Source organism: Coloeus monedula, assembly GCF_965178545.1.
Source record: "Coloeus monedula genome assembly, chromosome: Z".
NCBI classification, from domain to species: domain Eukaryota; kingdom Metazoa; phylum Chordata; class Aves; order Passeriformes; family Corvidae; genus Coloeus; species Coloeus monedula.
Window position 1 is genome coordinate 32,519,392 of NC_138822.1, and position 17,615 is coordinate 32,537,006.

General features: G+C 35.1%; 1 protein-coding gene across 6 annotated transcripts in view; it reads right to left on the bottom strand.

Moving 5' to 3' along the window:
• Positions 1-17,615, bottom strand: part of FCHO2 (FCH and mu domain containing endocytic adaptor 2) — a 94,972-nt gene that overhangs the window by 37,418 nt on the left and 39,939 nt on the right. For all 6 annotated transcript variants that reach the window (XM_082301919.1, XM_082301915.1, XM_082301918.1 and 3 more), the window contains exons 9-11: positions 7,037-7,081; positions 5,243-5,315; positions 2,188-2,212 (exon numbers count right to left, since the gene is read on the bottom strand). In XM_082301919.1, coding sequence (XP_082158045.1) covers positions 2,188-2,212; positions 5,243-5,315; positions 7,037-7,081 — 143 coding nt within the window. The remainder of the gene's footprint in view (positions 1-2,187; positions 2,213-5,242; positions 5,316-7,036; positions 7,082-17,615) is intronic.

Sequence of the window (17,615 nt, forward strand, 5' to 3'; positions counted from 1 at the left end):
TAGGACCACCTCACCATTTTGTTTTTGGAAATGAAGAATACAATACTGCATTATAAATTTTGGACTAGTGAGAAGGCCTTCATGGTATTGACTACATAGTATGTTCAAAGATCCACAGTAGCACACAGAACTAGTAGATAATGTATAGAAGTCAGTTCTTCCTAGAACCTTAACTTGAAATTTTTCAGTATTTTACCTTGGTACTTATGTTTTCATATAATTGTAGAGTGATTATTTCTTACATTCCTTTCACACAATTAAAATTCTTGAAAAATAAACAAAAGCCACCTTTTAAAAAATGATCACATTAATCATACATATGCCAGACAGGTTTTCTGTAAGCGACCAAAACTGACAAAATAACTGGAACATCTCGAGTTGAATTTTCTGAGGTTTGTTCCTCAGTATTTCCTAGCAATCAAACACAAATTATAATTGCTTTAATTTTTCTTTTGTTTAATAATAGTTTTCCAATTTCAAGTTCTTGAAATGTGTAATTTATTGCGAATATCCATAAAAACAAATCCTCCTAGAGATAATATACATGGTTTAAACTATTTAGATCAGGTTTGAAAAATCAAAAAGAAAGGAAATTCAAAAGTAAAAACCAAGAAAAATTAAAACCATTTGAAATGAGACATTTCAGAAGAGGACTCCAACCTTGAAACATAAAAGCACAACGGATTGCTTGTTTGTAAGGGGTGAAACGAATCTCATATCTCAAATCATTTTTTCACTAGAATTACAGTAATGATTTCTACTATTAAAGCATTCTATCACTCAACAGAATACCGCTGTTGCTTGAAAAAAGCAAGAAGAAATCATAGACCAAATTTTAAACTCCAATACAGTCATAAAATGTTAAGCAGGCAAAAAAACCACAACGAAATACAACAACAATTAACATAGATGATCATATGGCAGCCAGAAATAATGTCCAACCAATATATAGCTGAATTTTTGGAACTAATTGTTTTCAAAAAACATGGAGACCAAAACAAGCAAAGAAAATAAACATTGCAAGTCAGATCCAGTTGCAGTTCACTCCAGTGACTCAACCTGATTTTACTTCCATGAGAAGCTTGATAATTATAAGGATCATTCAATAGTTACTTTCTTTTAAATGTACGCAAGGAAAGAAATTTGCTGCTAGTCAAGATGATTGCATAGTATAAAACAACTGTCTTGGCAAGAATTACACATGTTCTTACACTGTTGCGTGGAAAAACTTACTTTTCCCCATTTAGAAGGATGGTTCTACTAGATGTTTCAAGTCAAGTTTCTCAAAACAAGTTTTAATATTAGGTCCTAAAACCTCCTAGTTAGCAAATAAAAATAAGAAAATCCACAAAATAAGTGAACTTGAAAACTTAAATTCTGTAATATAATTGGCATCTTAATAAATAAACTAAAACCAAATTAGTCTACAGAAAATCACTTAGATTATTCTGTAAATTTTTCCCATATATAGCTATAGGGAGTTACAATCTTTGTTATGTATTAATTCAAGAGAAGATACATGTTTGCATAAAAAGAAAAGATCAAATTAAGGAAATAAAAAACAATTAACATAGTTTAATTTTTTTTACCTGGCCACTCAAATTAAATTGCAATGGCCACTTACCTGAATTGACTAAAAAAAATTGTAAAACATAGCACAGATCTAACTAACAGTAATGAAAACCAAACAATTAAAAAAGTGCATCTAGAAATACTGCATTTAAAGCCATATTTTAAAAAGTCTATTCCTACACTCTATTGCCAGTAGTAAAGCAGAACATTATCAATATCAGAAGGATTTCTCAAAAGAACCAGTAGTAAGCAGAGGAACATGATGATACAAAGTTGAGTCCACAATAAACTAAACCTTTTTCTTTCTTAGAATCTATTAGCCAAAAAACTTAAACTATTAACTGAAAAATAAAGTAATATACACTTGCAGTAAAAACACCTTGCTTAAAACCTAAAATTGTTAGGAAACAAAAATGCATTACTGACACTTGTTTGTACATACTGCTGAAGATCATATACTGCACAAAATTAACACTTTGACTATGCTATGAAAATACTAAATCCTCTATCAGATAAATAATGTATTGCAGGGACTGTATGTATATTAAGTTTCATCAGATTGTAGGGCTTGATAGTATTAGCATATGCATTTATTTTGGGAAGAAGTCTACTTACAACTGAGTCTGCATCTGGACACTCCCTATTAAAAAAAATAAAGAAAATTTACAATTATAAAATGCACAAATTATTTTATTCATACAATTTTACCTTCAATATTTTAAATTAATTTGAAACAGTACATTTAAACCTTTTGCCTTTCAGACTCTTGAAATTTTTACTTTAAATAATCCACATTCAACTGAATGAGACTTAAATAACAGCTGACAGTTAAAACTCAAAAAAAATTATGAAAAATCAAACTCACATACTAGTGAAAAGAATTAAAAAAATAATAACCAAAAACTCCAGAAAGGTGAGGACAATCACTGTGTTCTGGATGAACATACTTTAAGATTCAGGTCCTCATGGCTGATGTGTGCAGTAAGTAGAAGTCACCGATCCTAACAAAATAGTCCACATGAAAGTGCAAAACATTTTGGACAAAAACCAGTTCCCAAAGAAACTAAGATTTTCTTTAGAGGAATTCAGAGCTTCCTCTTCTAGAGTTGCATTCTTAGTTCATGTGTGTCAAGCACAGTTGCAGTAAAGTACTAGAAGAGGCTCCACAAAATAACTGAGTACCCTCCTAATAAGCACTTAAAAAAAAATTCAAAAAGTTGTCTGCAGAAAGGCAGTGGTTGCAAGCACACCATTCGCAAGTGTTAAACTTTTCCACTGCGACTTCGATTTGAGCAGTAGTACTTAAACTAATGAATGACACTGATTCTCTCTGATGTCGTCAAAAAGCAGAAGCAATTACATCTACAGAATGTGGGAATACTTGAGTAGCATGTAAGTCCTCTCTAATTTGCACCCTGACAAATAGTGATGGTGTAACTGAACAACAATGGTTTTATATCATTAATCTGAACATCCTAAACATGCATTTATAGAAAAAAGAACATGGAAAAAAATCGGATTTATTACAATCTAGAACATCTTATCTGAAAAAACACATCGGTTAAAGGTAAAAAATGTAGTTTTTACTACAGCGCCTTAAAAACAGGTACGAAAAACTTACTAACATGGAAGCACTACTATAAAATTCAGTACAGCATGTTAAGGAAATGACATTGAGATGAAGGATTCCATCTTCTCTGAAAGGGCTTACACAAAAGAGGACATATGTGACCAAATTTCTAGTTGGTTGACATTTTTCATAGTAATAGAGCTGTTTTGAAAGATATTTTCCTGCTTGAAGAGACAAAGTATATTCTTCTCTTGAGAGATGTGGTTTCAAAAAGTGTTTGTATGCAAACAAGACAGCCTGAGGTCCATAAAAGTTGAGATATGTGAAATATGAGGCAAATGCATGATTATAATTCAGCCCACAATGAAGGTTTTAAAAATTAGTGAGCTAACAGATCTCAAACAGAAACAGCAGAACTATTATAATTCGAAGGAGCAACTAACAGCATCTCTCAGATCTGTTCTATACATGCAAAGAAAACACAACTGTTTGCAGCTGCTGGTGAGGTGGAAAATGAGGATATCAGGCTGTAGACAAAAGTACTTTTAAATCACTAGATTTATGATCATTCTTTTAAAATTTAAGAACTAGGTCATGCTTCTGGTATAAGGTAGTATTTCAGAAAATGGAGATTTAATAAGAGAATTTAAGGATTGTAGATAAAAACTAGAACAACCAAACCATGCAAAGCAGTGGTTAGAAGTGAAATCCTTGGCCAAACTACAGCAATATGTAACAGAATACACCATGTATGGTATTTCCCAGAATTAAAGCCATTACTAGGCACACCACCAGTTCAGGCATCAACAGTTTAAAAACTGTCTTGACAAACTGAAAAGCCTACTAACCATGAGATTTTTTTCTAGATGTGGAAAGTCTGCCCTACACAAACTAAACAAGCTTACAGACTAACAAAACATGAGACCAAGGGAGGACTTGACATCTCTGTGCAGAGAAGTTTCTGATGACAGTTTTATCATTTCCAGTCTGTAACAGGATCATCAAGCTAAAGATTAAATCAGACAAAATACAGACTAGCAATCTATATCTCTAAAGAGATCATAAAAGAAGTATTAGAATATTTTATGCATGTAATGAATCCTTTGTTATTTATTCGTGAAGTTCTAGTTTATTTAGTGGTTACGGTTTAATGCAAGAATCTCTGTAATAGCGATGTATGGCACACATTACATAGGAGATTGACATTATGCCATACTTTTTTCTTTCTGATCTCAGAATCTAGTCACTTTTGTAGTGGGTAAATATAAAACCAAAATACTATAAGCACATACTATTCTTAGGTCATCAATTTTACAGCAGTATGTTAAAAAAACTAACACTGGTAAAATGTTACTTTAGAAAGTAATTTTAAAAAGCATGTATGCAGATGTTGCCTCTGGAAACATTTCTATATTGCTAAGTTTGTCAAATTGTAAGCTGTTTTCCTGAAATATATATAGAAATTATGAAAAAAATACATTGACCATAAATACTAATACAGACACTGTGACTAATTCACCTCAGAACTGTTACTCAAGCTCACTTCTTGGAGAGTTTTATCTCCTGGGAGACCAAGCAATACAAAGAATATGGCAAAGGGTATATTTGGGACATCAGTCCTGAGTTAGAATGATGGTGTTTGCGAAGGGAGTGCGCTCGTGATGTACTGCATAAACATTAAAAGACTTTTCTGTCCTTCAACAGTCTATGTAGAAGTTCTTCTAACAGAAGAATAACTGAAGTTCAATTCTGCAAACACAGCCATCCAGTACTTTTACCACATACAGACATATTATTTTATTAGGACTAATGTGAATTACATTATCTACAATGCTGAAATGTAGAAGAATGGAAAAATACTTACCTATGCACACCAAAGAATGAAACATGACTAGACTGCCATGAATACTTACGTTATTTTTTGTTATTTATGTTAAAATCCTTGGTCATAAAAATCGTAAATAACTGTGGTGTTTTCATATCCATCACATTCCTTTAAACAGCTGTTATAAATCCATTTTTTTGTTTAAATATCAGCTCATTTTCATCCCCATTACAGTTTTCATACAAAACAAAGCTTCAGGGTGGAAATACACTTACACAGATTCAGTATCTTTTTCTTTTTTCATTATTCCTGGTAAACCAAAAGGCTTCCTTTTCCGCGGTTTTATTCCTATGGAACAAACATTTTTCATTTAGAGATCAAAGAGATAAATGCATATTTAGCAATGTCAAACACAGGTGCATATGAATGCCAATGTTTTAAATGCTTCCACAGGTATGCAGTGGAGATAGGTATGGAGCCAAATTAAGGGAACATTATTCCAATTTGCTTTAGGTAAAATACCAATTTAAAAAAAAATCAAAATATGGTTCAACACATTAGTAACAAAATCCTTAAAAACTGATTTACATCGCCAAGTTGGGTATACAGACTATGTTTTTTTAATAGTTTTGAGGAACAGGACTCTGCTCACAAAAACTCAACAGGAGTTATTACTCCAGGCAATCCTGAATAGCCAATGCACTTGGATGAGAAACTGAATGTGGCCTTCTCCACCTACTGCAGTTCAACACCCTGTTGTTATTTCCCTGCATATTCCCAGCAGCTGCAAGCCCCCATCTTTCCTCAAAAGCAGGATCTTGGTCCTGTTAAAAATGAGATTGTTTCTTGGCTTTCCAGCTGATGTGAATTTATGATTTCCCAGTGCTCTAGCCAGCTCTAAGACTGGTTCTCACTGAGTTTGGCATAGGCTTCTCCCCTTTTGTTTCTTCCCTGCTTTTAGCACTGGATACATATAGCTACAGTACTGAAAAAAGTTTGCTTTCATTCCCATTTAATGTACTAAAACTAAAATACACTTAAATATTCCCTCAGACTTACTGCCACATCTGCTTTTTCACAATGTTTGCTGAGGCAGAGCAGACTGCCAAAAAAAATGACTAAATGCAAGCATCTGATCCAACTAGTCTACAGTTCTGTTTTGATGCATGATACTACTGACAGCATGATGTTGAGCAGAGTGGTAGAAATAATCTGGTTTCCAAAATTAAACCACTGTCAATTCAAGCACTTTATTATATTTACCTTTACAAAAATAAATTATACAGCACATAAGGAATCTCTCCTCTCCTAGAAACTCCAAACTTCTCAAATCAGGTAGCTGTAGAGTCAGTCATATATAATACTGAGGCACATAATTTCTTCCAGGATTTTTTTTAAATGTCTGGGCTTTATTTTCTCTCTCTGCCCTATGCAGCCCAAAACAATGGCAAATGCAGCATAAGAGTAATTTCTGAACACGGATCTTCTCTGCTTCAGACAGAAGAGATTTTAAGTCTCAGCTGCAGTCTTGGCAACTTAAAAGTTTTTTGGATGCTATAGTTACACTGTTGACTCCTCTGTTCCACAAGTAAATACATAGCTTATGGACAGAAAGCAGTTCTTAACCACTTAAAACAATCCTCTAAGGAAAATAAGCTGCACCAACAAAGAAAGACTTTGCAACCATAACATTACATTAGGCTTGGTTTAACTGACACAGTAACAATGGGAAGAGCCTGGGCCATGTTTTGACACTTGTAAATTAAGCTACAACACATTCATAAGTAAATCAAATCCAAACCTCTGCAAAGACAAAGCCTTAGCCAAAGTATATTTGTAGGAAACACTCTAATTATCTGACCTTTATGCATTAGTCTTATAAAAGTTTTATGAGTCTTCTTGTCACTGAAGTTTGTTTCTCAAAAGGAAAACTGCATTTTAGTCTACTGGAGCATTTTAAAGTTATACTTTAAAGTTATACAGATTCACACATTGAGTACCCTTTGCTTCACAGTTCAGGTCCTTACCCACAACATTCTTGTGTAAGTAACTATGCTATGGCAACTTACCTTCAGCTACACTGGATGTATTACATTCTTCAAATTCAATAGGGCCTTAAAGAAATGAAAATGAAGATAAACATTAGGTCAAATTTAATCTATTTTAATGGCAACTAGTATTTCCTGAAAATGTGAGATAATCCAATTACAAATGTAGGTAATAACTGAAAGGCACAATTACTCTGCCAATGGCCAAAGATACTGCAAAGTCATATATGTAAAGCAGTATTTTCACTCTTTCATACTGAAAAATTAAAATACTAGTCATCATATAACTACAATTCAATTGCCTATGCTACTACAACATCTAACTGGTGTCCTTATTCAAAATTGCATCTATTATATAGCATCAGTGTAAGGTTTTCAATGTATCTTCTTTTAATGAACAAGAGTTGTATAAGTGAAAATGAAAAGGAGAAGCTATAATTTTGAAAGCCACACTTTTGCTAAGTCTGCATTGCTAGTTGTAGTGTTTCCTCTCCATAGCCAACTAAAGCAATAAAGAGGACAATTTTTTTCAAAAAATCATTAAGACTCAACAGGATTAAAAAAAAAAAAAAAAAAGGCAGAAACACCAGTTAAGTTTTGGATCTAAAGAAATTCCTCAACGTTATAGTTGACACAAATTAACAGTCAGTTGACTTTGCAAATTGATGACCAAACTCTCATTTATTCAATCTGGCCAGGTCTAGGATTTATTTAATTCCAGTATGAGCCATTTTAGGGAGCAAGTGTACGGAAAGCAGTGTGAGTTTCCGTAGGACCTTGTTTAGGGAATGGCAGAATCATACCAGCCCTTGTGGAAGTCCAGTGAAAACAGAGAGCACATGCAGGCAGGCACCTTTTCTTCCAGCCCATGTTTCATTATCTTGTAGCTGTACCCCCAGAAGAAAAAGTTTAGCATGCTATCACTGTGCCACAGGGGTTATTACTTACCTTTCTGCAAACATTTTGACAGCATACACACAAGTTTATACACAGATAACATTACAGGTAGGACAGAGGGAAAAATACTTCTAATTGCTTTTATAAAAAAAATTATGGCATGCACAAAGTCTTGGTTTATATTTATTGTAATTAAGACTAAGTCTGCAAAATTTTCCCTATCAGTAAAAACAAATCTAAGTATTTGTAAAACAGCAGGATGAGAATTTTGGACTAGAACCCATCAATATCTCTTTTATCATAATGTAATTGTTTGGCCTCCAAAAGATGCTCTTGAAAGCAGAATATTAAAAGAAAAATCTCAAGTCTTAACAGCCCTTTAAATTTCAATTAGTAAATGACTTCAAATGCTAGTTTAATTATTTAATATAGCAAGACAAGATGCAAATTCCTAACAGTTCTCTCAATCTCTTACACGTTGTAAATACATGTGCATTTTAGGCTGGTCTTGCAATCCTTTATCCTTGGCTCTCACTAAATTTACAGTAAAACAAAGTCAGTATGCTCCAAAAAGAAGCAAACCTGGATATCTTGCAAAACAAAAGAACAGAAAAAAAAAAATTCAGGGAAACTGATGTTTAGAACAGTACATGTCTACATCTCCACACTGATTTAATCAACATTTTATTTTACAAGTTTAAACTCTATTGTTCAAAGGATATGAAGCAAAAAATTCAGAAAAATGCCATAAAATACAGGAGGTGAAGAACACAACCAATAGTTCTTCAGAACTACACTTCGGACAACACATTTTTCATCACTTTGCTAATGATTCAACTACTTCTGTTTCTTGCTTCTATACATATTCCCATTTCACTAGAAAAAATAAAATAAAAAGCCAAAACAACCACAAACACTCATCCCCAAAACAAAAGAAAGTAACCTGTAAACACTGAGACTAAAACATATTTTCAGAGGAATAAAACACTCAGACATTTTCAGAATTCCACCTTTTCCTTTATCCTTTCCAGCTACTAAGACTGATCCCCCGAATTTTAAGACTTTTACACTAATGATTAAAAAAAATAATGAAGGCCGAAGTATAGCTCATCCATATTTCAGATCAGTATCTTAACTTTCACTTCTAAAACAAGCAGAAAGGAAAGATTTGCTTTAACAAGACATCCAAGTTCCTTTATTTTTTCCATTATGCTTGCCTAAAACACTTGTCTTTAAAAGTGGTTTTTTTACACCTTTCTAAAACATTTTTATTTGAAGACACATTCCTCTGTACTACGGAAACACACAGATATCGTGTGAACCAGTTCCAATTCAAAAACCTATTTTGATCCTAACTTACCTTTCCTACTTAACTCAAATTTGTATAGGGCTCCTCTTCCTTTGGAATTCCAGAAATTCATGTCAGTGGCTATTTCTAATTACTCCACACATACTAATAAATTAAGTTCAGCATTGTCCTCTTTTTGTAAAATTTGTATTTAACCCACCCTCACCAATATAACACGTATGCGTTGTTGCATTATTTGCTTAGAGCAAAGGCAAATTCATACAGTTTGCCATTTTGAATGGAGCAGAGTGAAATTTGTAGCAGTTTTAAATTTCCTGACAAGTTTTTTTCTGCAACGTCAGACCTCCCAACAGTTCTGCTTCCTATATGTCAATAGGAAGAGCACTGTATTTTGCCTTGGGCATAGTATTTTTAAGTCAAAGTAACATTTCAGAAATAGACGTTTCCTCTATAGTGTACTAATTTAGAAAACAAGATAGCTGTGAGAAGCTTTCAATAGCCTGCATAACAGCTGTAGTCTCCTGCAGACTGATGTCTTTGCATCCAAAGAGGTGATAATACTGTTGTCCAGCCAGAATTGTGTGCTGTCGCCACACTGTCCTCTGCTAGAACCAGCTCCAGTCTCCTAGCCAGCCAGAAGGCCTTAGGCACACATACTTTCATGGGAGCATAGCATCAATAAGGAATTCAGACAGTTTCTTAAGAAGTTTTCCAGCACTGCCCACTGTCCTTGTATAACATGGGAACAAAAGCAGCTGCACTAGCACTGCAAAAATATCCCCCAAACCCGTAAAAAAACCTGAACTCAAAAGCTTTCTCCTCTGAAACACCATAATGTCTGTCTTTCTGATTCCTTAGTCATTAGTTGCTATACTCAAGCACTACCAGTGGATTGGCATTAATGGAGATTGCCAGATGGATGTAATATACAGATGGAAGTCAAAGCATGCCATCTTACGTCCTGGTATCTCAATAACTTTTGTAACAACTACATGAAGTTTTTAAGGTGGATGCATTACCTCTATGAGGCTAAAAGTTTTCAGAACAGACTGGAGCCCAGTGACTGTAGTGTAGACAAAGGCTTAACACCAACAAGGACTTCAGCTCAAAATCTGGATGATTACAATGACTAAGATTTTTGATGCAAGTAAACAGATTCACTGTCCATTGCAACATTCAAAGAACGAAAAGCAGTTGCTTCATGTTTAAGAAGTAGTGCTGATGTTGAGGACTGAAGTCTTTCCCTGAAGCAGTCTTTAGAGTCCATGCCATGTGGTAGCCTAAGGCACTAAAAGAGCCATCTAAATGCTGCCATACTGCAGTGCAGGTGATAATGGTGATTACACTGCTATGTGGCAGTACTTCAATCAAAGCACTGAAATTTCCTTTGCTTTTTTTCTCAGAACAACAGTGTGAATTGAGAAGGAAGCCTATTCTCAAGCCTTCATATGAACACAAAAACAAATTCTAAAACTACAGTAGTACTGTAAAAATCAAAAGGACATTAAGACTTTTTCGGAGTAAATAAAAAGTTATAGCTGAGATCTAGTACAATCCTTGCAAAAGTGTCTGATTTAATGTTCTGTTGCAAGGACAGTGCAACTTTCAAAGTCTACTCTGCCTGCTGCTAAATTAATCCATACATTGGTAACGCTGGCTTTAACACCTCAAATATGTCTACATAGACTTGCATGTATTTGATACTGTAGATACACAGAACAGAAAAAGTTAATAAATACAGTGCATAAATGAAGTTTAGCCTTTGTAACAGAAAGAGATATGAGTATCTAGTGGGATTTCAGTCACCTAACAATAAATACCTAGCTATCGGGATGCTAATGAGAATGTAGTACTCTACAAAGGAAGCAGGCATCAAAAATCAGTAAGCTCCTCTAACTGTACATAAAAAATCCCACCAAGCATCACTGCAAGCTGCAATGAGTTTTTGAATGCTCACAGTATTCTACCAGCTGGGACAGATAAGGACAAGAAGAAAAGGCAAACAGAGGATGGTTTCACAAACACACGAAGGCAGACAGCTGCTAATTGACAAGAAACTGAAGCAAATACACCAGGACTGGGTCAGTTCTTAGGTTCTTGAAAATAAAGCAGCTTTGGTTTGCTGGAACAGAAGAAGTTATTTGTATAAATGGAAAATTTTTATTGTAGTTAATCTCATAATTTACAAGACGCTTGCATAAATTAAGCACCAGTGAGTAAGTCTGCATCTCAGGATGCATCTCCTAGACTGTCCAATAACTACATGTAATGCTTTTCATGTTAAAAGTACCATGTGAGTATGTGAGCTTTCATGCCACTAATGGTAGAGTATATAGCTAGCAATAAGGAGATACTGTTCTTATTGACAGACAAATGAAGAAGGTAATTGCACTGTAAATTATATTACAGATCTCCTATATATTTAGCTCATATTTATGGGAACAGTACTTTCAGGGTGTATTAAAGGCAACTACAGAAACTGCTATCTTATACCTGTTACTTAAGAAAAAAGACAAAACCTCTCTCCATAAAATCCTAGATACAGGTTTTCTAGCCTGTTTATATAACTTTTACACAAAACCTCTGTGAGGGAGACATTGGGAGAATGTTTTGCTAATGTCAAAACAATAAAATAATACACACTTTCCTCAACTGAGAGGAAAAAAAAGGTTTTACTGTTTGGATTCTTTAAATAAACAAGTCAAATGCAAAAGTCAACCAATATTACTAGCAACAAAAATGTAATATTATGTCATACCCTGAAAAAGTGCCCCGAGTAAGTATATCAATGAACTGGAAAATCCCACAGAGCTAAAAAGGTAAACAAATCAAGAAGTCAACAAATCAAATAAGAACTGCTTTACATTTGCATCTGCTTTTGGAAACTATATCCTTTCTAGTTTAAGGAGGGCATGCATGACAGAAAGGAACATTATATTGGTGTTAACTGCATGTAATTCTCAGTAACTGGAAGCACTCAGACACTCAGAACCCCCCTGAACACTGCCCTTCCCTGCAACCTGAGGAATCAGTTTACACACATGCATGCACACTTATAAACAATAACATATCTGTTTCAAGAAAAAGCTTTTAAAAATACTCCATAAATCTGTGCCTGTAGTTACAAATAGAATAACAAACCATATTCTTGTCTTTGAGACAAAATCCAAAATTTGTCTCTGAGTCTAAATCATGCATGAAAGGAGGACAGTTTTTTTAAACTGCATATGCTTCACATGCTGCTTCAAACAGCAAAGCTTTGCGTGCCTGGCTCAGTGCCAGTTGACAGCTCAGCTGGATATCAATGCACATTCTGACCCCCCTTGCAGCGTGTCACTTCTGAATTGTTTCCGCAGTAGAAAGTTTATTCAACCTCTCTCTCAAATTCAGTGGACCGACCATCATTCTGCTATTTAATCATAGCAGAACAGGTTATTTTTCTGACAGCACTAAAGCCAGACAGCAGTTCCTAATGAACAGCTTGATACAAGTGGAATTTCGACTGTTTTAGCCTCAATTAATTCTGCTGTCAAAACAAATGACTGCTTTTAGTGTTTAGATGTCAAGCTGCATCACAAAGGTCAATTTTGTATGTACACAAACATATAAGCAATTTTTTTCTTGCTATCATCTGATCCTGTGACATGTTCAGTAAAATATTTCCAGCTTTCAAATTCAGAAGCCAGGAAGCCCAAATATATTTTGTCAACGGAAGCCAGGAAGCCCAAATATATTTTGTTTCTAACACTAACCTCCCATTTTTATTGCCTGTCCATACATGAGAAATGATTTTATAAAACAATAAGAATTTTTTTCCTAGAAAAGGACTTCTTATTCTACATTAAAAAAAAAAAAAAGAAAAAAACCCCGAATTCAAGCATATCTTACTTGGAGGAATGCAGAGTAAAGATGACCACCTGTTTTCTTTAAGCTAAATTTCATACATGTGATACAGGTATCATGCTAGTACCAAACTGCTACAAGCAAATCTTAAGTTTGTGGATTCGGTTAGCTCTTCTTTGCCAAAATGAGGATAAGGGACAGGAAATAAAACTGGCCAGTTAGCAGGTCAGTCTGATGGAAAACACTGAAATAATACTGGTAAAACCTTATCCTTTAATATAATTCTATAAATATGGTTCCACCACACCAATCATTGAATTTCTGACTACTCTTTGTTACATCCTGAGAATGATATACCAGCCTGGCTGATATATAGCCTATAGAGATGTTGAAGGCTTCACCAAATCCTTCTTTTTTAAAAAAAATCATGTTAAAAAAAAAAAAATTATAGCACGGCAATAGTATTCAATTATGGAGAAAAAAGGAAAGGTAGAGGTAATAGTGGCATCAGAAATAATGACAATTATCAATAGCGACATAGGCAGCACTTCCTTGGAAAGAAATTTTTCAGATGAAGAAATTAACATACGAAGAGAGCATCTAAACAAACAATCAATTTTAACCCTGATTCTGTTACTAGGCTTTCAGCCCTGCACTCAGTTCGCTAGTTCAAAGGAAACATTAATTTCAGGTTTTTCTGGTATTCTGGGTACAAACTATGTGAATACAGCAAGTACACTATACTCAGGGGACAGTATTTCTACGTGGCTTATGGAGAAAAAACAAAGCAGAAAAGGATCATAACCTGAGTAACCTTAAAATAATTATTATCAGTTAAGATGTTTATTTCAGAAGGAGAGACCACATTTTTTCCTCTAAAATAAAAAGGTGGCAAATATCAGTTACAAAATATTTTTCATTGCTCTGATAACACACTAGTTTTCAAAAGAGACAGGAAACATGTACCAAAGGCAATATTTCAAGGTAGAGATCCATCTAGGCTGCAACACCTGAGTATGATAACAAACACTTCAAGTTTCAGCTATGATCTATGAAAGTGTGAGGTCTGGGAGCAACAAAATAATGTCAGCTAATGCACCAATCTGCAGAGTGTTACAATCCCAGCCCCTTTTCTCATCCTTTTCTACTCCCGCTTTTGCTTCAACTTCACTCCATATTTTCTCTCTAACTGCATAAACAACAGTGTATGAGATATGGCTGGGTTTAACCATTCACAAGCTAAGTGGCAGGCCAACATAAACAATACATACAGATACATGCTCAGCTGACTCTCCAAATAAATAGCTTACATCACTTCAACTGGCTTTGCCTGATATGACATTACTGGTTTGGATGCTTCTTCTTTCTCTAGCAAACTCCACATTTCTAGTCTTTTTTTCCATCAAATTGTGTAGCAAGTAGCAGTCTTGTGAAAATTGTAGGAGAAGTGTGGAAAAAGTACTAAGCAACTGCATAATTCTAGTCTATAAATGTAAGTATCTGTAACAAATGGCTCTGCCTGTCTACATGGTGCATGATGCACCTGCCAAAGGTAGACCACACAAGTATGCAGTGATGAAAGAAATGCACAGACACACTCACTTTTAAAAAGATTCAGATAGGATTTTGGAACACTAGAGACACTGTAAATATGTCAAGTTATAGCCCACATATTAAAAAATGTCTTCAAAGAATCACATCTTTTTTAACAGTCACACATTCTCCCTGTAAATGAAGAGATGTATAGTTTCTTACTGAAGTTCTGAACTTAAGCCCACGAAATCATCAGAGGTTAAGATGTTTAATGCGACCGTAAGGAGTAAAAATAGGGTAATATATTTTATAGTACCCAGATTTTTTCAGACAAAAATATCTTTTTTCCACTAGGAAACAAAGAACATTTCCTATCTTAAAAGAAAAATATACCCCAAATAAATAAGTTAAAAATCTCAAACCTTTCCTAAATACTAATTACATATAAGGTTATGCTTTTATATAAGTAAAGTACCGGTCTTATTTACCTTATCAGCATAAAACATCTCAGTATGTTTTTTTCTATTTTCAGATATTTTAAAGCTATTCAATTTTTCTGGTCATAGTAGAATCCATCATGGATACTACCACGTTTTCTGATGACTGTCACCTACTTAATATACTCTTCCTATTTAAGTCACTGAAATGGACATTGCTTTGCTCCTGCAGGCCCAAAAAACTCTTTTAAATACCAGGCTACAACTGATTAGTTTGTCTGTAGCAAGAAAATTCGAGTGGGCCCGACAGTACTTCATCTTACTGAGCGTTCCAGATCATGCACAATCTAGCTTTTGCCCTGTTATATCTACTGATGTTGTCTAAGATACTTTTATCAATGCTACAATTCTTCCACATGCATTAAAAGACTTTTTCAATAAAACTTGCACCCTTATAACTCTCCAGACCATTAAAATCAATAAAATGCATTATAAAACAAATTTGCAACTTAGATACATGTAACTATTAAAAATCTATGCGGGCAGATCAGACTAGAAGCGCACAGAAGCTTTGGTGGTTTGTTAGTGAAGAAAGGACTGAATTTTTGCATGCAAAATAAAACAGACATCTAGGACAGCAATTAAGATACATTTGCTGGTCCAGTTTTTCAGCTTTTAGCTCCTCATTGAAAACAGCTCTACAGCATAAGACCCTTAGAGACTTTTCTATTTGCCTCAAGCCCAGCTTCTCATAAAAATACTCAAAGATATTCCCACTTAATTTCTTCCATTAACTTCCAAAATGCAGCAGTGGCCTGCATTCCTTTACAAAAAATACTTTGCTGAATCCCTTGGACACTGACAGTGTTGATAAAGTAAGCTCATTTGTCAGCCAGCCTTCTGTGTAGAACTATATGTGGGCACAGTCTTTGAGAAATTGTGACACTCCAAGCTATTTGTGCATTTAAGCACAAGCGTCAGCAGCACTAAAATATTCACAGTATTTAAAGAAAATATAAAGAAAATTATTTATAAGAACATAAAATAAATACTTGCTTTGTTGCACTTCCCTGTGAAAAAGAAGCTCAAAGATGTCCTGCAGAGTTGTTCAAAAGTCAGTATTAACCATTTTCAGTGTTTATTTCCATCTACTTTGTTACTTGTCTAGTAACCTAGAAAAGTATTTTTATATGTGCTGTAAACTACTACGTTATCAAACAAACCCATGGAAAAAATAAATGCCACACCCAGCACTGTTTAAAGTCTTTCTTTCAAAGCAGAGTACATTATTTAACCACATAAAATGCCAGTAGCTTTAATCAAAGCAAGCTTCCATACTCCATGGCCCTTGTTTTGCCTCTCAAACTCTGGGAAAGGATTAACTTGTTTCTAAAAGTTTTTAGGAGTAATACATTTATTCTTAACCCTCTTCTTTCCCCAGCTGCTTTATCTTGTTTGTTTGGTACATTTCTTCATTAGATACCAAACATGCAGTTTAACACAAAAGACTAACTAAACAGGAGTATTAACATGGAGCGAGCACAACTATGCATTAACACTATCAGCACTATCTTTCAGCTGTGGTGCAGCTCACTTTGACACTCTTGTATTTGCTTTGGAAAAAACACATAAGCAGTACTTTCCATGGACATTTAGAATTAAAACACTCACAATAAGCAATTGCAAAAGGCCTGAAAGCATCTGAGAAATTCACACCAAACTTTGCCTCATCACTGCCAACAGACAGCCACATGAAATGTTTTTCTAATCAAATAATCAATAATTCAGTTGAGTTCACTGAATCAGAAATCAGTTGAATTAAAGGCTAGGTAAAAGTTGGGATTAAGATGTTTACTAACTTGAAGCTTTAGTGCTTCATTATCTCTGCTAACAGGTAGAGCTCCCAGATGTGTTCCCTCAGAACAGAAGAGGATAACCAGCACATTGAGAAAGATGCCAGGATATTTTTCTCTGGTATGTGCTACCTTGTGAAAAAGTAGTGATCCTGACTATAGAAGTCCTAACTCACTAAAAAATGTATCAACTTCGTCTACTGTGTTGGATTAACACAGCCTACTTTTTTGCGGGTGGGGGGAGAAAAGCTGCTCAAAACTTCTATGTCTGGCACAGAGCCAGTCTCTGAAGGCTCTGACAATGGGCAGGTTACTAGCCCAATTAGACAGGTTGGTAAGGCCTCTGTGATGACATATTTAAGAAAGCAAAAACCGTGGGAAGTTCTCGCTCTTCTGCCAAGAGGTGGTGGGGTGGCTGCCGGGGCCCATCCCGGCGGGGACCTTCCTGAGGCTGAGACTGTGTGGCCAGGGCCCTCCTGAGGCTGGAGCTGCCTGTGCAGTGCCGGTGAGTACCACGCGGCCGGGGCCGGCCATGTGGTGCTGGCAGGGACCATGTGGCCAGCAGCAAGAGACATGGCGAGCAGTTCCCCGATGCAGAGCCCAGATGAGATCTACCTCTCAACTGTAACTAACAGACACCAACTTTCTTTCAAGACAGGGAAAAAGGAAAAGTGAGGACACATGAGGAAAACCAACATGGCAACACTGAGGTGTTAGAGATGAGGTGA